Here is a 23145-nt window from a genome sequence, read left to right as displayed (position 1 = left end):
TGGGAACATACAGTATCATATATCTCAATTCACCTGAGCTACATGTTTTACTCGTAGACTGTTCAGGCATAGAGAAAGCCAGATGAAAACCCAACACCCACATGCAAGCAAAGTGTCTACATTCGGTATGCTCTGTACACTTATATAGAATCAGAGGGAAAGAAATGGTGAGTAAGAATGAGAAAATAGGTGCTGAGGTGTGTGAGCAGCTAAATGAGTGTCGGGAGGGGGGGTGCAGGGGCTAAAGGTATCTTTTATAGAGACATTTTATGAGGCAGGCATGTTAAAATAAAAAAACAGCAATATACAGTAATGACAATATTGAAAATTTAAATACCAAAAGTATTTTTGTTCAAAAAGAACACATATCTTCTACCCCCCGCCACAGACTCATGACTTATTTTAAGCTTTGCACAGATTAAAGTAAACTCTATTCAATAACCTGTTCAGCACATTCCTGTGCTTTTTATCCTAACTCTAAACATCTGACTCTGCTGCCAGCACTGAAGTGTGTTGCCTGTGGAGAGCAGCACAGCTGCAATATTCACAAAATGGAGGGCAATAAAACACAAAATGGCTGCCTCTTATAATGACTTACATACAGTTGGGTCTGAATGGCTTTGCTCACATACTAATGTTGCTAAACCTATACAAAGTGCAGATGCCATGTTTTCAAAAATGTAGTTAAAAACATTTCAATGTAATGCGCTGTAATTCAAAGAAAGCTTAAATGTCTAGAAAGACATCTACTGCCTCCCCCTGTAAGCTCACCTGGATGTGCATTTTTATCACTGCTTTTCCAATGAGCGTGGCTCCAAAGAAGCACCAGAAAGGCACCAGGAAATGTCCACAGGTTATCCCTGCAAGGTCAAACAGTGGATTTGGGATCTAGAACAGAGAAAATACATGCAGAATATAGGTTGTATATATTATATTACGCTGGAACTATGACATTTGAAATGAATGATATTTTACAGCATGAGCAATATCAAAGTAGTTACAAAAGCTTGGCATTGTAGAAACTAATGAGCATTGACTTACTTCATTCAGGAGACAAAGAGTAAAAAAGACTACAGCTTTAAATGAGCCAATTTGAAAATCTAAAGCTGAACCACTTACAACATTTTTGTTTAAATAAATTAAAAATTAAATGACATGTTTTATGTATTGATAAGACCGATTTAAAACAAGAACTTACAGAAGCACATGCAAGTATCCCAAAAAATCCAACTTTCTGGACCATTTTCTGCACTGCAAGTTTTGCTCGGCTTGTAAAATCCTGGAGAGAAAATAGAAAAAAATAAGTGTTTAGAAAGACAGTTTGCTATCCTGAAATAATGTACTAATCAGTAAGGTAACCATAAAAGGATACAAATGATAACATGTTCATTAAATCAATCAAAACAGAAAACAAATCACAAACTAATAAAATAAAGAATAAAGTAAATATTTCGTTTCTTAATAATATAAGTAATTTATAAGAAATGTAGTGCAACACAGTGCATCAGCACAGGTCAAACTGCAATTTTAAAGAAATTAAATGAAGCATTTACAGTTTAAATAAAGCTACTGCACAACTGCAGTTCATGCAAAACAGTTTTGACTTATGATTATCAGGTGTTTGAAACTGTGTAAAAACATTGCAACAAAATCTCAATTCTTTAAGAACAATTCTTAAAAGGCTTTTTTTTTTATTTTATTTTGTGTTTAAAACATTCTTTCCTCTGACAAAACGCAATTTTTTACTTACCTAAAATCTAAGGTGTATAGTCTCTTCTCAGTACAGAAAACATCAACATCTAATTCACTTGTTTTGTGATTTTTACAGGCATCATTACAGTACTGCATTAAATACAATGGTCAGTTAATTATTTTACTACTGTTTGTTATCCAATATGCTGGAAATTCAGGCATGGTTGTGATTTGAATAGTCTTTTTGTACACAATAATTCATATAAATATTTAAAATCTTTTTAGGGACTAGCCTGGTTTTTGGCATGATCTACAATTTTATTTTAAGAGCTTTTTTATTCAATTAAAATGATGTATGTGTATAAATCTTACACTTTACACATTTTGGAGTACTCAATTCTGTACAGAATAAAAAGCCGACAGGCACAAAAAGAAAGAATTTAGAAAGAATATCTTTTAAAAATACAAATGATAAGCACTTTTATTTTACAACATTTATTTAACAAATTAACTGCTCCTTTCAAATAGGAATTTTGAAATATTTTAGCATGATGAAAATTAGGCTTTGTTAGTGTTCCCTTTAATTATCTAAATTATTTGAGCTCTTCTCTCTTAATAAATGAGTGTTTAATCTAACATAGAAGGACAAACTGCATTAAACTGCATGATGAAAAAAAACCCTCTAGCCACTGTATTTCTTAAATTTCTTGCTTTTCTAATTGTGTTTAAAATACAGCTGATTTTAGATGTCATTATTCAGGGCAAAAATGTGAGAAAGAGAGTGTCCAAACCTGCAGAAATGCTGGACTCCAGCCAGCATCCAAACCAATCAGGTACAAAATGGAACGAATGCTTCACAAAGTGCCTTTCTAGCCAGTTAAAAAATGTTTAACCTGTTTTAAATGTTCTGTAACATTCACAACATGTCTGAATTAATAAAGTATGATTTTATCATGAATTCTATTAACACATATTTATCGCAAATCCTTTACAATGGACAAATAATAGAATTAATAGGTTTGCAACCATTTGGAGCGTAATAATATAATAAATTAAACCTCTCTGCTTATTGCACTAATCTGATTAGAAATACACACCTAAGCCATTTCAGAGTAAGCTGTCACTTTTAAATTAGGTTTGTAAGATTTTTAGAACCAATTTTAATTGTCTTAACACATCACTGTCATATTTCCAAACACTATAACTATTTCTTAAAATGTAAAAAAAAGAGAACAAACAATTAACCCTTACCAGAAAGATCCATGAACCTTTTTACTTTCCAAAAGAAACGGGTGGATGAAGAGCAACAAGAGACTCTCCAAAGTCATTCCAATGAGTCAGAAATGCTTTTCAAATATCTCCAGCTATCCTTCCCAATCTGACAAAACTCTTTCCCTGTAATAACATGGATTTTTCCCCCTATACCTATGCTGGGAAGAGGAGGGTTAAGGTCATTTTAATATAAGGGCAAAATTAATTCTGCTATTCGCATTCCAGCTGAATTTTTTATCTGAGCCTTTTCATCTCTGCATTGTCTGTTTAAAGTAGATTTTTTAACTTTAATTGAATATTTGAATGCCTTTTAGATGCTTTAAATGTGTTTGAAAATATAACAATAATTTGTGTATACGCATCTTTGGAAATTTGAAAATGGATTTTCATCTATATTTTTATACGAAATATATTTTTAGTTATTTTTGATGTGTTAAATCACAGTCAACAGCACAAGAAAACAGCTGCAAAACCATTCCTTCGTGTGCAGTGGGATTTTTCTGCAGTCACTATAAATTTGAGATGTAATCCAAGAAAGATGTGTGATGTCTGAGACAATCGCTTTATAATACACTTTATCAATAATTGCTTTATATTTCATTCACATGTATTTTTATTTGACTTGTTTTTGACTTGCATATTTTGTGCTGCTGCTCTTAATGTTTCTGCAAACATCTAGGCAAAAGAAATAAACCTTCAACACCGTTTTCCAGTGACTAACAGTGAAAAGACTAATATTAATACAGAAAGATCACTGATCATGTAAATCACACATGGACCCCACGGGCAGATGAGCTCATCTTTAATTCATTTCCAATATGCTGTGCATCCTATCTGTCCCCATGACACAGAAGTCCACTGAAACTCGAGTGCTCTCTTATTTGGCAATGGGAGGAGATTTGACCGAATCAAGCCTAATATGGACATCAAATCAGTCCAAGAAATGTTGGCGGGGGAGAGGGGGAGGACTCCAGAGCCAACGGATGTAGCTGTGTGATGATTGGCCGAACTTTAAAATTCAAAAGCATTTCTGTCCAATCACGCAGGCTGGGCTTACACATAGCAACAGCTGCACCCGTTCTGTTGGACTCTTCCTCTCCCTCTCTCCCGATCAGACCCTGTGTCAGAGGAATGTCTATTGTTCAAAGAAGAGGAATGTCCATTGTTTATCTCACTAACAGCATGACTCGTCGGGATCTTTACTGTACCATGGTGATAAAAGAGCCACGTTCAGACGCCACTGCCCACTCTCCTCACAGACGCATTATGCCACATGAGTAAGCCACTTCTAACGGTCAAAAGAAATTGCTGAGTAATGCCAAGGGTAAATCACAGCATTCAAGTCCAATCACAAGTCTCTCATCATCCCCCCCACCCTCTAAAAACTGAGCCTTTTATCCTTTATCTGCAACGCATCTGTCTCACCATTTCCCTTAAAAGCCCTCTTTAAAACATTTTGCTATTGATGAGATGATAAACACATATTTACAGGATTCTGTTTACACGTCCTACAACATCATTCAGTTCTTACTACACACTTAAGGAATAATACAAAGGTGTTGTAGCACCTTTTTTTGAACTCATCATGGAAAATTACCATTTGGCAAGCCTTTCACCCGCCACTGCCACCCACCCTTACCAGCACCCACCCCGCCGTCCCCTGGGGCAGGGCTTCCCAGCAATTATGTTTAGGAGATCTTGTCAAAAGTGCACCAGTATTTAAGGCTATGGGACACACTCTCAGCCCTTTGATTTAGGTTTGGCACAATCCTGCATTTTTCCTTTTTTTTGTCTCCATTCTTTTTCATGTTCAGTTTTTCTGGTGCTTACTGTGCAGACAACAATGACACAGCCAGACAGTGTAACATCTCTGAGGCGTTTCTATAGTTCATAGCTCAAGTTTTTGACAAAATTTTCTTGATACTTTCTAGTTTAGACTGGCACCCAGTACAAGATCTACCTACACTGCTTTTGTGTCTAGACAACTGACCCTTTTCCACATACACAGGAAAGCTGTATATTTAGGTGTTGAAGAATGAGATGCAACAGGCTTGAGCAGGCGGAGAGATGACGAAGACTGACGCAAATAAATGAGAGGGGAAAACAGAGAGCTTTAAACAGGCTTTCCTGATTTTGGCACAGTGTAAATAACGCTTGCTTCACCATCCCATAATTCACCACTCCAGTCCCAATCAGTCTTTTGGTATGTACATTCCCAAAAACAGAAACGGTCCTATGCAAATACCAAAATACTAGTTCCAGTAGAAGTGTTTCTACAGGCCACATAGCAATATATATTTATCATTTTAATGATAATAATTCAATTAGGAATATAGGAGATGAGTGAGCTTATAATATCTATATTATGATGATATTTTACATTATATGATCACGAAACCCCTAAATGATCTGTTAAAACTGCTTATTTAAGCGGGTGGAAGAAATGAGGAAGAGGTTGGTCTTAATTAAGTCAAGTCAATCACACTGTTTTTAGATACAATTTTTTAAATTAAGCACAGCCAGACAGACACGTGTTTCTAGTCCCCTCCAACACACACACACACACACACACACACACACACACACACAAATACACTTGTTCGATGCCATCACAAGCTCTCTCTCTTGCGCTCATTCTCTCCCCCTCCCTTCTTTTTTACAGTGTGTCACAGGAAGTTAAGTGATTATGAGCGCCTGACGTAATCCGACCCAGAGACCGTTCCAAAGAAAGGAGGAAAAAAATTCAAATGTATTGCAAGGAGGAAGGGGGGGGGCAGTGCGCCCTGGAGTCCACGTTGACAAATTCTTTAACAAGCTGTGGTTGAAGGGAAGCTGCTCTGACTCACCCCCTCCTTTCAAGCAATTTACTGGAAACATGGGGGGAGGTGGCGGGAGGGGGGACTTTCAGAGAAGTCACGTGACAGGCCGGGGCGGGGCTAACCACAGATCAGGGAGGAGGAGAGGAGAGGAGACAGGGCCAGGGGGGAGGCTCTCTCTCCCGCTCCCCCTCTCTCTCTCTCTCTCTCTCACACACACACACACACACACACACACACACACACACAGACGCACTCACTCACTCAAACGCAGCCACACTCACGCCCTGCCCAGCAGAGATGCAGCTTGGTCCAGTTACAGATTTACTCGCCTGCCTGGGAGTTGGCAACTGAGAATTCACAGACTCATTAACCCTTTCAGTATGGGGTCGATGGCAGGTTAACTCTTCACATGCCAGGTTTTTTTTAGTGGCATGAAAAAAAATTAACAAATCCCAGTCAGCTGTAACCCTTTCACTGCTGCATTCAGGGTCACACATTGTGTGCACCATTTATTAAGCAGAATGGGGAAAAAATACACATGTTGATGCTGTTTTGCCTTGTTTTTTGAAACTGGTGGAGAAAAACTGAACATTCGGAAAAAGAACATAGCGAGCATAACCGATGAGATCCACTTGTTCATGGAGTTCCTGTTTTAGAAAACCACGGACGATGCCCAGTCCATATCGAGGATCCTGAATGTTTGGACTATCAGAGGCTACCACAATGCCACTAGCACACTGGGACACACTTTTGACTTTGGTCACTTTTGGACAAAGGTCGACCAAATGCACACCCACTCTCACACTGCCACACTGCCTGATGCCACTGAAGATGTAACATAAATGTGCTCTTCTTACCCCAAAAAAACAACCAAAAAAAAATAATAAAACACTGCAAAAAGTGCTACATTTTTTTTGGATTGTTGCCATGTACAGTGTGTAGGATGCTGCCATATTTAAAAAAGGTTAGGAAAAGATAAGAAGTGTGTTTCATAGAACTAGAAACACAAGCCCAAAAAGATTATATGGAAATCCTGGAGGAAAAAAAAAAAAAAAAACAGGTGTCGGCCATCTCTCTTCAAGCTTGCCGCTTTATGAAACACTCCTGTCCGGAAGGTTATCGTTATCAAGGTGGATTTGACGGATAGTGCGAAACATTGTCAACTGAAGAACGAATCAAAGAGAACTGCAGTCGAAAGTGATTTCCTTAGAAAAAAAAAGGCAACAGGTGAGAGAGAGAGAGACAAATAAAAAGAGCGAAATATAGAGAGGGTGAGAGAGAAAAAGCAAGAAAGGGAATTAGAGAGGATGCAGATCTCACTCTGAGCGGATGTGAGACTGTCCCATTTGACAGTGAGAAAGGAGGAGGAAAGAGGAGATGAAAAGGGGCTTCCGGCTGGAGAAGCGCTCCTGCAGCCAGAAAAACTTGCACTCAGTAGCTGCTGGCCACATGCGGCAGCCAGATACACTAACTGCCCAGATCATTACAGAATGGAAGAGAACGAGAGAGAGAGAGAGAGAGAGAGAGAGAGAGAGAAAGAAGGAGGAGGAGGAGAACGAGGAGGAGGACCAGATCAGTACGATGCAAAACCAAGAGTTGAGGACTTAAGGGGGCCGTGTCATAAAGTCATATATATAAATACATTTTATATTTACAGATGGCGCGTCGTTATACATTTTATTCCGCAACCCTGCTTAAACACATTTTATTTGGCCACTGCGTTGCAACTTCCACAAACTGCAGGCACACTTCTATGTTCAGAGGAACGAGAGTAGTGCGTTTGTGAACTGATGATGGTGACTAGATCGGCACACCTCCATTTATGTCACTCTGATGTCCTTATTCGTGATAAAATCTCCCTTGCATGAATGAAATGACTAGAAACGTCTCACTTAGCGGAACTGCTGAACCGTTACCAGAAGGAGGTCAGGAACTCCGATGCAGCTTCTCACAGAAACACACGTACTCACACAGTTCTTATAATAACTTTATTTAGTCACTGTGGTTGAAACACACAGATGAGTGAAAATACTGTTAAAGTAAAGAGAAAAAGTTATGAACAATAGACGCGGAACTCAACACTGCAGAACGTTTAAAATAAGGGAACATTTACAGTATATATGTTTACTCTGTGGCCCAAACATGAGATAAGATTTGGCCTAAAATATGCTGATTGACAAAAACAGTTCTGTGAAATGATTTCAGGGATTTTCTCTTGGTGGGAACGTTAGATTTAGCACAGCTAAAATGCGTTTAAACTGCTCTTATTGGACCTTTGTGTAATCAGAAGCAGTGTTAAGAGAGGAGCTTCTGAAACCTTTGCCTTGTTTTGAGTAGGGATTGAGTAGAGTGTCTTTAATGCTGTTACATAAACTTTAGAAATATTATTTCTATAGGTTTTTTTTGAATGACAGGTGTAGTGAAACATGGAGTTACTTTAAGACTATGGCTGTGACATTAGGTGCTAATGCCAAGCATACACTATACAGAAGATTCATCTTTAGAATCTAGCTGAATTTCAGCTTCATCAGCCGCCCACTGAGGTGCAGAGTGGGAGGGGTAGTCAGGCCTGATTAACTGTCCAAACAATCTCCATTTGTGATGCTGCGGAAATGTCAGAAACATCCTTCTGCTGTCTTGCAATTAGAGCAATCTCATGAGCTATCTGTAGGGGTCACATTTCATATTATTCTTGTGCACAACTAGCAATTCATGTGTGAGCTGTCACCAAAGAACATGCATTCACAAATCATACAGTGTATGCTTGGCTTAAGTGGGGGAGGTAAAACAGACTAGTGGCTACATGGATCAGTCAGCCAATGAAACAGAAGTGAAGATAAAAGGAGGAAGGAAGCAAGAGGGATGGGAGGAAAGAAATGAAAGTAAAAAGAGAGATAGGGTTAAAGACTTGCCTGTCCAACCTCAGCCTGGTCCAGAATCTCCTCAAACACCTCACAGTCTTCCTCTGGCTCTGTGCCAGACAACCGAGCAGCCCGTGCCATAAAATAAGGAGGAAGCTCTCCTATAGCAGTCCCTGCACCCTGCATGAATGGATGCACATGGTCAACAGCAATCTCAAGTAGGCTACACCATTTGAGTGATGACTGGATTATTCTAAAGCATGTCAAGTAAACTTTCCCCACACTACTATACCACCTCCATGGACCGTTGACCCAAAGCATGTTGAGTCCATGGATTCAAGCTGCTGGTACCAAATTCTGACTGTACCATCTTGTAGCCCATCTGCCTCAAGGTTTAATATGTTGTGCATTCTGATATGCTTTTCTGAGTTACTGTCAGATAGAACCAGTCTGACCATTCTCCCCTGACCTCTCTTTTATCAACAAGGCAGTTCCGTAGGCAGAATTGCCACCCACTGGATGTTTTCTTTTTTCTATTACACCATTCTGAGTAAACTCTAAAGACTGTTGTGTTGAAAATCCCAGGAGACCAGCAGTTCTCAAACCAGCCTATCTGGCACAAACAATAGTGTCATATTCAAAATCACTAGATCGTTTCCCCCCCATTTTAATGGTTGATATGAACCTAAAGCTGCTGGCCCATATCAAATGATTTGGTGCACTACCCTGCTGCCAACCAACTGACTGATTAGGTTATCAAAAATGAATACAAGTGTTTCTATTAACCGCTTTTGTCAGTGTATGCCGCCAATATTATCGCTTCAGAACAAAAGAGCTCCATTAAGCTAATTTGACATTGAGCTGAGCATACACATCCAGTCCTTTTGCAGCTTGGCAGACTATACCACAATGGAGTTTCATGAGAAGAAAGGTCTGCAGTATCTAAGCTGGAACAAGAGAAAAGAAAGCTATATAACAAAACGCAGGGAGTCCCCCCAGGGAGTGGATGTGATGGAGGTTTGCCCACTCACTTTAAGCAGCTCACCAATATGCAGTGCTGCTAAAATGAATGAAGTCTTACAGCAAAAATAGATGGTTTTTTTTTCTCTTGCCGTTGGTGGTCAGGTATTAACAGGGCTGTTATTTAATCTCGACATCCTGCCTCCTTTCAAAAACAACTGGCTTTGATGGAGGCCGCCACCGGGTTACTCATCGAGCAGTTGCAGCTAATCTCCCGGACAGCTGCCCCATCAACAGCCACTTTGTGAAAGCTGTTTTACCAGTGTATAGGTTGTGCATTGGGTTGTGTGTGAGAGCAAAGGTTTGCTTATTAGCACCCTCTTTCACGCTCACTGCAAGTACAACACTAGGCAAAGAAAATGAAAACGCTGTTTGTAAACTCTTTTATATATATATATATATATATATATATATATATATATATATATATATATATATATATATATATGTGTGTGTGTGTGTGTGTGTAAGTGAGATCTCTCTTTTTGACTGCTGGTCTCCGTGCCAAGGGTAGCTCTTCTAACAATGAGCCTTGGCACTGGCAGTACATGGGGTTAAGGCTCAGCCCAGCAGGTAGTCTGCCATCGCCAGGTGTTTGATAAAGACATAAATTGCCAAGTAAAATCCCAGAGAGCTTTGCTGAAATACGACTCTTCCTGGCTGTGTACAGTTTTGAAACAGACACCCCTGAAATTTGCTGTGGGTTCAAACAACTGAATAAGAAATTTAAATAAAGTAAACTAGCGCAATGTTTCTTAGCCCGAACCTTTGGGACACTTTTTTTTTTTTGCTCTATACCTGTTTCCAACACACCTGAACCAAGACCAATTATGCTAATGTAGAACACAAACATGGAGCATCTTATGTGTTTATGCAAAAAACAAACAAACAAACAAACAAATAAAAACCAAAAAGCTGAAGCTAGAGCAATCTCCTATCATTAGATTTCCCTTTAATGCTCTCAAACAAATAAAAAAAAGACAAGGGTGGCTGATGTGCCATCCAACTCAGGTGCTGCCAGAAGGGGAGGTGGCACAAGCCTGACGTCAGTTCGCTACTTCTGCTCAAAAACACATTATATGCGGCAAGCTAACCGTTTTGTCAAAATGAACAGTAATATTATGATCCACTTTTTTCAATTAATTAAATATAATGGTAGCAACTAGAGGCTGATTTATCATCAATTACATCTCTTTCTATTAATGTGCTAATCTGGGGAAATCTTGTAACAATAAAGAGCTTAGATGATCCAGAAACAAGTTAATGGCGAGACTGCAGCTACATGTGCTTGCTGATATCCATGACACAGATTAGCACATTCACTTCTCGTTTATGATTAGAGGAAGAAGGAAAAAAAACTGAACGCATGTATTGCACACACACAGTTCTTTGTAGTTCTTTCTTCTCAGAGTTGTAAACAACAATCAACCTGCAGTCACACAGCCACATTACATTCTAAGAAAGGTAAAATGTGTATTCGGAGAAACCTGTAGTGACAAAAACTCAAATGTTTCTGGACTGCTAGGGAGTGTTTGTCATGCCCCAACTCACACTTGAGACATTAGGCCTTCTTCTTAGGTCAAGGCCTTCTTAAATAGGGTTGTTACTAGGGGTATAAGAAAATGTTGATGCACCTGAGTATCACGATATAATGTTTTGCAATACTCTTTCGATACGCAAACACAGTAACCATTTTTAATTAATAGTTTATGTGACAGAGAGTGGTTTGTGTTATATGACTGCTACATAGCAGTGCTGTACTGTCTTCAGATCCCACTGTTATGATTGCAGAAAACATAAACGGCTCTTTCACATCAGATTCATGCGTACAATTATGTGTTTTTAGAATCTAAATAAACAAAATCTAATAAAACAAATAAAATTGCAATATATTGCCTTGCTCTCCATATCACAATATATTGCAAATTAAATCGCAACCACTGTATTGTGATGTTTATCGTATCACTAGGTTCTTGCCAATACACAGTTCTAGTTGTTAAGGTCACAGTTGTTAAGGTCATATGTAGTCACGATATATGATCGGATGCTGACTTTTTCAAAATACAGATTAAACTGCATCTCTGTGTATTATAACCTAGTAGCCCTTAAGTCAGTGGTTCTGACCCATCTTAGTGTAACAGACTCTGTCTTGACTCATGCTGAAAGAACATAATAGCATGCTCCTCCAAGAGTGTTCAGCTGTTCAGTGTCTTTGCAGTTTAAGAAGAAGTGGTTTGCTGAATCGGAGGAAGCACATGCTAGCCTTCATCCTCCTAACAGCACTGGAATCCTGTGATAGGAAATTGGAAATGACTGAATTGGGGGAAAAAGTGTAGTTTTGATTTACAAAATGTTAGCAGAGTGAGAAGACTTTTTAAGCTCAGTATGTGGTTTCATTTACACTGTTTGGGCTTACAATGACAGGAGAATATCATTGTGCTGAGAGATTTTATGGAAAACTCACTCTCAAAAAAAAAGATTAATTTGTCTGTGTATTTGTTTGCCAATCATCTGTGCTTCGCCAAAGTTAACTCCATGAAAACCACCTTTGTGACCACTAGACAATTCAGGCTACTATTTGTATTTGTGTTTTTAGAATTTGTAGTATTTACCAACTTGTGGTAGGGGGTTAAATATTTTTCAATTCACACAGGTATTCTGCTCTTCAAGTCACAAAATACAGAAATGTTTGTTGTGTTTATCATTTGTTCAACGATAATGGCATATGCTGAACTAATAGCATATGCGAGGGGTGATGTTAATTTCATGTTTTCTCACCACTTTACAATGGTTACTTCAGACTGTGAAACCTTGCAAATACTAAACTATAAGCTTTATAAATTGCTTGACTTCCAACGATAACAAGGTCCATTCAGATAGAAATCAATTATTTTCTGTGTAATAGATGGTAATGTACAGTCTGTTCTGGACAATGACAGGAACTTTACATGTGAAGTGTAAAAGTTGTACTTTTCTTTGACATACCAACAGGGTCACTTCCTCAGTAGCTTTGTTTTTATATGTGTGTGTGTGTGCGTGTGTGACCATAAAGAACAGGCTGTACTACTGTCGAAAAAAAACATGTTAAACCACAGGTCTGGTGTGAAGTGTGAAACCGCGAGAGACGGTGAGGGGAAATTCAGCAACACTTACAGGTTATTTCCCCACCACCAGCGGTTATCATTCAGAAAAGACACAAAAAGAAGAAAATCTCAATGAAATCAGATTACAAATAATTCAGCATCAGTCAAGGTTTCCACTTCAGGGTTTGACATTTTTCTTGCAAAGCCACAAGTACAACAAAAATTGTGAGTGGGGCCTAATTGAGAACTGCTGTGTCCAGAATGGCAGTTACTGGAACAGAAAAAAAACAAGCCTCCCAGTAACAGCACAGGATAGGACTTCACCTGCTCAAATGAAGCACTCTGTACTTTTACCGTGGTCTCTGTTTGTGAACCCAGACCATGGCAAGTTCCTGATTGGGGCTTACAAATAAGAACTCTGTAGATAAGAGAGAGATTAGGAGCCTTGGTATGACCACATACACTCACCCACATGCATGCCTCTAGGCGCACTTTAGAGATGATGGTCCAAAGAGAGACAACATCACCAGCTGCCCCTCCTGCAGAAGACGGTTCTTCTGTACCTCCCGAACTCTTCCCCATCACTAGCTGTGGGCAGATGATCTGGTCAGGGTAGGGCGGCTCAGGGAAGTCCACTGAGCCGCACTCGTAGGCAGCCATTGTGACCGAAGCTATGTGGGGACCCTGAGAGAAATGAGAATTAAGACAGAATAAGTAATAGGTCACCACAACAACAGAGGTCAGATCAAAAACTCATAGATGCAAACAACATACATCTTAAACATCTGACTGATGATCAAGAATGTACTGACAGCAGCTCATCTGTTATGTGCCATACGAAATACTATGAAGAGATATTATAAGTAATAGCTGACATTCATATCCTACATATCATCACATCGTTTCATTTTAATCTCTGTGCAGACAAACCATTCGCCACAATTTTAGTTATTGGCTATTACACATGAATTGCAATAGAAACAACATATTGTTGCTTCCTTTTTTTTTTTTTTTTTCTTTTACAAAATCCGATTCAGTGGATCGGGGCTGATTCTATCATATTTTACCTGATTAGGTTTTGGCTACTGTAATCCAAATACAGTTCTGAGTCTTAGCTTTAACCACAGTGTTCAGAGTGGCATCTGGTGTCCTCAAGGCGTCATTAACAGACATTATTCCCAGCCGGCAGCACAGAGGAGTTTTCTCAGAAGGTTAATAAAAGAGTTTAGAGTCTGCAGTGTGGAACTATTTTACAGGGGAGCATGAAAACCTAACACAATATCTGAAATTTCTTAAAACTATTGCTGAAACACTTCACATGCCTCTCTTTGTGTTTTAACCATCATTGAAGAGTGCATTCAGAACCCCGGACAGTTATCACAGCATTTCAGTGCAAGTTATACTGCTTATAACTATGTATGTGACAAAAAAACTTTGAACTAAACTAAATAAAACAGTATTTTGCATTAAGATTTTTTTTTATTTAATGTACATCACAGCTAAACTGTGTGGCTGTATGATTTATACAAACACAAAGATCAGATCGGATCAGTATCGGCTGATACTCAACATTAAGAGAGGGGCAAAAAATCATCCCTTTTTTATTTTACCTTTGACATAGTTTAAATCTAAACGTTCTTTTTTTACATTGTGTCAAAATCATATTATATTCCAATAGAAATGTAACAAAATGGAATACAATATTTTTTCACCTTACCATTTTGGAGAAATCAAGGTTTTTACAGGTCAGTGACAATATACAAATATAAAAACAAAATGTACTGTGTTTGTTAAATCAATTAATTGCACCGTATTAGACAAAGAAAGTGATAACAATGTTTTTTAATCCTGTATCAAATGTAGATAATTGCCTGTAAAAGCTATGGGGAAATTCTTTCAAGTATATCAAATTCAAATTCATTTGCATCTTCTGTTTTTTTCCACAGTGTTGGAAGGCAACCAGGCTTCACCACAACACTTTCATGTAAGTGCTGGTTATGAAATGAAAGGCTGCATAGACTTTACTGTTAGCTCCCCTGCACAGCAAACATTAATGTCTGGGCACCAAAGACAGGCATGTAAGCACAGAGAGATTTCTAAAAAGGTCTTGGGAGGAATGCAGTTAAAAAAAAAAGCAAAGTAAGAAGATCTGTACTATTGTGGTTAGATGTAGAGGTTGAGAAATGGGGTTGGGGGGGGGGGTAATAATACAAGCTCAAGGGGTAGAGCAGAGGATGAGATCAAAGAAGGAAAAGAAACTCCGGGGCAGGAGCGACCGTTAGTGGGGGTGCGATTTGCACCTGTGTCAAACTCTCTGTGACACAATGACGCGGTGATGCACACATGCTCACACACGCATATGCGTGCACACACACACACACACACACACACATACCGCCTCTCTCCTTCGAGCCCATTCATTTCACAAATACAGAAATGATGTGTCACTAGTCAACTGTGGCTCCACGGAGAGCAGCTCAGCAGGCAGGAATGAAGGTGAATGGGGCCCTGTTAATGAGGCCATGAGTGAAAGCAAAAGAAGCAAGCCCTATTACTCACTGAACTAATTAAAGTAAAAAAGGGAGTTAAAAAGACACATTTAGCCACCAAAAGACAGTTATCCACCCTTCACTTACTATGAGAAACATAACGTTTCAAAAGAAGTGCAGCTTTAAAACTCTTAATACAACCAAATGGCCAGAGCATTCCTTCAAACAGCTCTAGAAAAGCTCTCAAAAAATAGTTAGTAAAATAGTGAAAAATCTAAATCTAAAAGCACATTTTTGTTTTCTAAATAATTCTAAAAAAGATCATTCTAAAATTTTCTAAAGAAATCCAAGTTTGGTTTAGACTTAAATTGACCTTTTGTACCTCTTAAGCCCATCTGCATTCCTAATAAGTATACTTACTGTTTTATTTGGGAAAAAAAATAAAATTGTAATTATTTATACATGTTTGGACATGTAGTTAGAACTTTAAAAATAAAATTATAATAATAAAAATCTTCAAGTAGCGTTTTCTAAGACTTAGAACTAAGACTTCTCTTTTATTTTATGTATTCATGTGTTCATTTATTTTTTTCAAAATTATAGACATTTTTGTACATAGATGCTTGGGTCATGCAGCTAATGAGTTAAATCATACGGTTTTGATGTGTTTTCACGTGCATTGGACCATGTACGTTGGAACAGCATGAAAAACAAATATGGAGTAAAATCCTATAGTTGGGTCTATACTTCAGAGTTTGGTTAAAAGCTGATTGTAAGAAGGAGGAATGTAAACACTTTAATATGACGCAAGCATTCCACAAAAAACAAAAAAAAAAACAAAAAAAAACAATCTGTGTAACACTGTCATGCTTAATTCTAGCCAGTTATGTGCAACTGTATTAAAAATGTGTATCACCATATATAAAGAGAATCAGATGTGTTCTGATTGTACATTTTGTTTTTACATACATGAAACATTTGTCCTCAAGTTAGATCATGGCAGTAAGGTATCTAAACAGCTAATATTGTAAAAGAAAAATAATATTTTGTATACTTAGTTGGTTATGTACTTAGTATCTGCTTTTATGAACACTAAATGTAATATCTGTGGCTCCAGTCCTTTAACTGTTTGATCCATTTTCCTCCAGATGTGTCTATTTTCTTGTCACCATATATTTACTCTTGAATTCAGGAAATTAAATTATTGCATAAATACTGCGTTGTCTCATTAGGATTACCACACACCTTTTTTCTCAAATCTGAAAAGAGTACGCAATTGCACTTATGTTATAAAATAACAAAAAATAAAGCACATTCATGGTGCCTAAAAGCAAAGAGATTTTAATTACATTTTAATTGACAGAGCATCTCATCTATGTGGCTATATTACCTCCAGGAACACAAAGATTGGATTGGGACCTAGTAATAATGTCGCAGTTTAGGGATTCTCTGCCTCTTAGATTAACAACTAATACACCACTCGAATGTGATACTTGCTTGCCATTATATCTTTTACAAAGGAAAGTAAAAATTTACTTTGTTTTAACCTTGCTTACTCTGTTTTACACATCTCTTTTGTGAGTTACACAAAATTTACACAAAATTACACATAACGTTTGAATAAACAACATGAGCACTGCACTGTCCTGTGTAAATTAATTAATCAATCAAGGTATGGAAACATAGCCTGATCTTAGATGAGTTTCCCCAAAAATAATCACAGCAACACACTTGTGTTGTAAAGAACAACTTTTCAAAAGGCAGCATATGCCAAAACCTAATTAACAAGTTCAAATAATGTCCTTAGCTGCCTTAGTGCAAGAAAAAGCACCACAAATTGAAACCTTAACCATCGATTCCGCTCAGCCTTTATGAAATAAATATATACTCATATACACAGATATAAGTGCATAAATTAATTAATGTCTATATTAATTCTTCAAGTTATTAAAACATAAGAAAACAAACAGCAAAGAAAGTCAGATTAATTGAAAGGTGAATTGATCAGTATAAAAAAGATAAAAAAGTACAGCCTTTATATTTCTGTATAGCTAATTGCCATGATATTTACATAACGGAACTAGTAAAGTAAAAAAAAAGAAAGAAATGCAGTGCACATTTTACAAAAAATCTAGACATTTTATATATCTGGATTTTATTATATACATTTATATATATATATATATATATATATATATATATATATATATATATATATATATATATATATATATATTTAAAGAATATTTCCAGCATCTTGTAGAATCCATGCCCAATAATTAAGGCTGTTTCAAGAGCAAAATTTTTTTTTTGCAATTTAATTATTCTGGTCCACGTTGACATGATTCTATTGTGTATTCAATTGAGTATACAGAGCAAACATTCACAATGCAGGCTAGAAAAAGTAAGCAAACCCTGGAATATAATGACCTGTATATTTAACCCCTTATTAGCAGCAATCACCTCCACCAAATGTCTCCTGTAGCGGCAAATAAGATTTACACAACATTAAAGAAGATATTTTTGGGCCTCTTCAAGTCATGCTACAGCATTTGGGTTAAGGGCAGGATCTATGCCCTGGCCTGTTGCATTAACATCTCTTCTGCTTGATGCAATGGTCTGCTGTCCTCACATTCTCCAGTAAAATGTTTTTATACACCTTTGCAATCACTTACCCCTCATCGATTGCAAGGCCTTCTGGCCCGAGTAAGCAAAGATGCCACACAGTTTTGGTATTGGTGTGCGATGTTAAATCTCATCTCTTCATGGAACATTTCCCCAGAAGCATTGTAGAACATCCTAGTGGTCTTGGGCATACAGTTCACAAAATTCTTCAATGAAAATCACTCTTGTTCTGTTTTTTTTAATACCAGGCTTTGCAGTTTTTGCAGTTTTTAGACTTTGTAGGTCTTTTGCTGCTACCCTTGGGTTCCTTCTCACCTCTTTCAGGTTTGCCGGTTGTGCCACAAGGAGAGTAGCAACAGTTCTGGTTTTGTAGCCTTTTTAAGTTTCATACATATTTAAAACACGCAGAGCATCAAGGCATGGCTCATACTAAATAATCTTTTTGAGAATACATGTCAGTAACCAGGTTTCTCATGCCCTTATTATTGGGCAAAGTTAGAAGACATTAACAAAGGTTCACTTACTTTTTTAAGCCTGTACAGTGGATGTTGACTCAACATGGTCAATAAATCGACACCGACAGACCAACTGTTTGTGTGTCATTATTTTATTCAGGTTGTGTTTGTCTAGAAATGTAGGATAATATTTAGAAGACAATTAAACCATATTTATTAGTAATCTATGTGTTAAATGTCACAGTATATAACATTTAATAAGCCATTAGTTTTGCACATGCCACATGTAATGTTTTGCAATGCTAAATAAGCAAACTAATGTAAATTAAATGTAAAACAGTAAATATGCTTCATAAGAAGTGTTTTTACTGTACTTATATATATGTCATTTGTCAGAGGAATGCCCATACTATTGGCTAAATTGTAGAGTTTTATATTTGTTTGTTAATATGAACATGTATTCATTTTATTATTTATATATCATTATTACTCATGCCTACTGAACAGGAATTAGCAGCCTCTGGTTTTGGGTGCTGAACAGCAGGCAAAATCCACCATAAGAAATACCTTATGAATAACAAAAATGTCGGCTTACTCATTCATTTGCAAGTGAGATTGCAAGATTGTAAGTGAGATTGTACTTCTCACTGTTCTGTAAAATGAATCATTATACAGCCTGTTAAAATGAGTGTTAGCAAATACTGTAACCCCAAAAATATTTTGCTTACCCTGGATCTGCTTGTTACTAGTTTTGATATTAATTGTAGTCTTTCACGTACGTTAATTTTTCGTCTTTAGGAATGGAATGAAATCTCCAAAGTATCTGAATAGTGTGTTCTGTCTGTGTGTCTTTCATTTATTTGAAAACTGCTTTGAGACTGGTACAATGCAGGGATTGGTTGAGAGTTGTGTGAAGTAAACATTCTTTAGCAGTGCTTAAAGAAAAAAGGAAGAGTTTTAAGACTTGTGTAGCAAAATATGTAGCATTTAAAAAATCTATAAACAAAAAACAACAGCTATTATGTCATGTTGCTGCTCCACTTACTTGTAATAGGGATATAATGCTAATGGGGATAATATTAATGCATTATCTGAGAGTCAACCTGTAATATTACTCTACCGTGTGAATCCACCTGATTCTTTCACTTTCAGTGACACTTCTGTATCTCTCCGCTTGCCCAGAAATGCATGTGCAAAGCATGCCATTTAAAAGTGTCTCAAAGCACGAATTACACTTCCTGACTGTAGGGGTAGTCAGAGAACAACAAATACCAATTCTCGCAGAATACTGTGTTTAGCTGAAGGTGTTAACACACTTTAGTCAACGCTCTTTATAGGAGTAAATTACAAAAATAGCTGTAGTAAATCTGGTATGCATAATTATATTCTTTTGTTCAACAGTAGATCTTGCTGACCTAAAAAACGTAAAGTTTTTAAGAATATCATATTTCAGGTACAACAGAGAACATTTTGTGAATGATACACACTTATGAAATAAAATCTGACATAGACAGGAGTGCTTAAATTCCTGCTAAAAACATCACACATTAGTGCTACAGTTAATTCAGGTTTTAACAGGATAATATTGTCCTTACTGTTTTTAGGCATCACGTAGACCTAGGAGGGACATGTCCCTACCATTCCCTACCAAAATAGTGGCATACAGACATGATTACTGAGAAATGGAAAAAAACTGACCCCAGATCAGTGCTCAGTGATCAGTTTCAAATTTGCATTATGATGTTAGAATTTGGACACAAGATATCGATCCCAAATCAGCGAAGAGCTGGTAGCTGTACAGCTGCACTGTGAAACAGGTGCAAAAGTAATGGTGGCAGTCTTTTGATCTGTGGACATTGTGTGCACACAGCCTGTGTCATGTTTGCTTTACATTTAAGTACGGGGGAGAGAGTTAATAATAGGGCAGAAGAGAATGGCCAACGAGAGTGAGGTGGAGAATGGCTGAGAAGTACACTGAAACTTTGGCAGTGGAGAATGGTGATGATGAATGCTATGCTTGCCTCAACGCATTTTAGGCGTACACACACACACACATTCTCTCTCTCTCTCTCTCTCTCTCTCTCTCTCTAACACACATACTGTTGATGACCAACAGAATAAAATGGCTAAATCCTTTTTTTCTTCAAACATTCATACACACACAGGTCAATACATGTAAACAGAGGTAACGTATTCAAGCAAAATCAGTTGGTATGAGAGATTGAATGAGTAATTGTTTAATAGGGTGTGTTTGGCCCCGCTCAGTGACGCAAATTCTACACACGAGTCAGCAAAGTCTTATGCAATTCAGAGTGAGGAAAAAAAACTTTTGCAATAGGGCGGTGCCCTAGCTTCTGTTTTAAACTGGGACACAAGAGAACGTAACAAGAGTAGGCAAAGTGGCAGCATGTAAAGAAATGTCCAAAAACCTGCCCTCTAATGCAGCATGAGCCTTCTCCAGTCAGGAACAAGTAAGAAGCCAAAATATGGGTTCTTTTTTTTCATGTTAACAGTAACTTGGTTTCTGTGTTTCTCCTCTTAAACAATTTGGCCAGTTTCCTCTACCATATTACGACTGTTCAGCAACAGCAAAACCCACCTATCCATTTAGATTACAAAGTTACCCTTCAGAGAAAGGGTGTGTGAGAATTGCAACAGAATCTATTGGTGAAAGGGGTGTCAATGTTGTCAGTTGGCACTTCGTTGGGAAGAGACAGACATCTGTACATTGAATGAAAGAGGGACACAGAGAGAGATAGACAGAGAGAGGTAATACAGATAGGTAAACAGTCAATATTCACACACACAGACAGAAAGACAAACATATGCCAACTTTGATCTTCATTTTCTTTTTGCAGCCATTGAGAAGTCCAGAAGGAATGTAGGAGTGTTTACAAAACAGAGGAATAAATAACTCACTAGAGAGAGTACCGGGACTCTCTCACGCAGTCCGAGTGAACGTGACTCAGACAAAAAGAATGGCTTGATAATGCATTTCAGCTCCGTCACGCTGTCCAAACACAATCTTAATAAAACTCCCGTCTACCTCCCATAACAGTTGAACATCTGCCTTTTTGTAGGCCATGTTCAAGTAACCTCAACCCACTTTCAGCATCGCTCACGCGGTAACCTTTACATAAGAAAAGGGGGTTGGCTGCTGCTGAAAAAGGAAAGAAAACAAACTGCCACATATCTCATCTACCATATCAAAAAGTAAGGGTGTAAATCAGTCTTTAAGTGACAAATGGGCAGGACATGGTGGACAAAAAACATGGAGGCCTTTCCCATCGAAGCACCTGCTACAGATTTTACCACTTCTGTTCAGAATCTGAATCACAATCTCTTTATTTAGGAATTTTACTTGGTGAGAGCAACACAAGTATGACATGTAACAAACAAACAGACTGTTAACAAGTATTACACTAACCTAAAACCCTAACTGTGGTTTTAGGACGAGCTAAAGAAATAAAATAAAATATAATATAATATAATATAATAATAATCTAATTAACACAGAACAACAAGATTTGTCATAATGTCTCAAGTAGAGTTGGGCAATGTGACAATATTTTATCGTATTGTGATAAATTTTGTTATTGTGATAATAATATGCTTTCTAAGAATATTAAGGATACAGTTAGTTCTACTGATCAGCTGCAGGTTTCATTACAAACAGTGTAATGAGACTGGTTTAATTAGATGAAGTGCAGTAGATGTTGAATAAAAATGTATTCAGTACAGGAGAGGATCTGAACAGTAATTTATAAGAATCTGCTTCTACTGATGTTTTTAGTCTGTGATTACATGTATTGTGATAAATATTGTGTATCTCAAAATATATAATATTTTTAGTCTGAAGCTATAATATACAGCTGATTCTTCACACATTTCGCTCCTGGTGATTATCCGTACAGACTCTTATTATTGCAGACTTATTGCAGGCCTAATCATATCCACCTTATCTCGTTCAGATGCTACTGAAGGCTTGATTAACTGATCATATTGTGTTAAATTAGCATAAGTTGACCAAAGCTGTCATTTACAAAGAGAGTAAAAGCTTGTCCCATCGGAGTATGTCCAAATGACATGTAATTAGAATTAGGGCTAGGCAATATGGTGCTACTTTATTGTATCGTGACAAATTTTATCGTGATCCACAGTATGCTTCTACGTACATAGGATATCGTCAGTGGAACACAGACCAGTTGACCACATTTAATTACAGAGAGTGTTATTAGTCCTGCTTAATTAGTTGATGAGCAGCAAATTTTGAAGATAAAGCAGTTATTCCTTAAAATCTGTCGCTATTTATGCACTCTGTCTGCAATCACGTGTATTGCAATGCATATTGTGTATCATAAAAACGGCTTGCATGGAATTGACTTAATGTGAAATGTGTACTTTTGGCCTATAGTGAACTTACCTTCAGTAGAATGCCATGCACTCTGCCCAGTTAATCGTCTCTGATTATCTCTTTCCACTCTGAAACTACCTTCTGCCTCACATCCCCTCCAACACACACTTGCACCTCATTCATTCAAGGAACAACAAGCCTAATATGGCAGAAGGCTTTACCAATATTATGATTTTGCCAAATGTTTGAGTAGCCTAATTTCACTGCTTGCTCTCAGGTTGTATTTAAAATTTATAGTCATTTGATTACATTTGACAAGTCTGAGAATTAGGATTAGATTTTTAAACAGGCCATAAAACACGACTGAGGCGCAGGTAGGGGGGGCAAGAAGAAGAATATAAGAAGGGCGTGGGGTGTTGGAATAACGGTTTCCACACAGCGTACCGTTTGTTTGCCCTCGCTGTCATTCCATGGC

General features: G+C 37.5%; 1 protein-coding gene across 3 annotated transcripts in view; it reads right to left on the bottom strand.

Moving 5' to 3' along the window:
* The window catches only part of LOC140536642 (vacuole membrane protein 1-like), a 60552-nt gene that overhangs the window by 22586 nt on the left and 14821 nt on the right, over window positions 1-23145 (bottom strand). For 2 of the 3 annotated variants that reach the window (XM_072658565.1, XM_072658563.1), the window contains 4 exons: window positions 13216-13431; window positions 8696-8824; window positions 1199-1279; window positions 772-888 (listed from right to left, as the gene is read on the bottom strand). In XM_072658565.1, coding sequence (XP_072514666.1) covers window positions 772-888; window positions 1199-1279; window positions 8696-8824; window positions 13216-13431 — 543 coding nt within the window. The remainder of the gene's footprint in view (window positions 1-771; window positions 889-1198; window positions 1280-8695; window positions 8825-13215; window positions 13432-23145) is intronic. The other variant, XM_072658564.1, reaches the window with a different exon arrangement.

The sequence above is a fragment of the Salminus brasiliensis genome, chromosome 16 (assembly GCF_030463535.1).
Source record: "Salminus brasiliensis chromosome 16, fSalBra1.hap2, whole genome shotgun sequence".
Classification (NCBI taxonomy): domain Eukaryota; kingdom Metazoa; phylum Chordata; class Actinopteri; order Characiformes; family Bryconidae; genus Salminus; species Salminus brasiliensis.
Note: the sequence above shows the minus strand (reverse complement) of the source record. Positions and strands in the feature narration are given on the sequence as shown.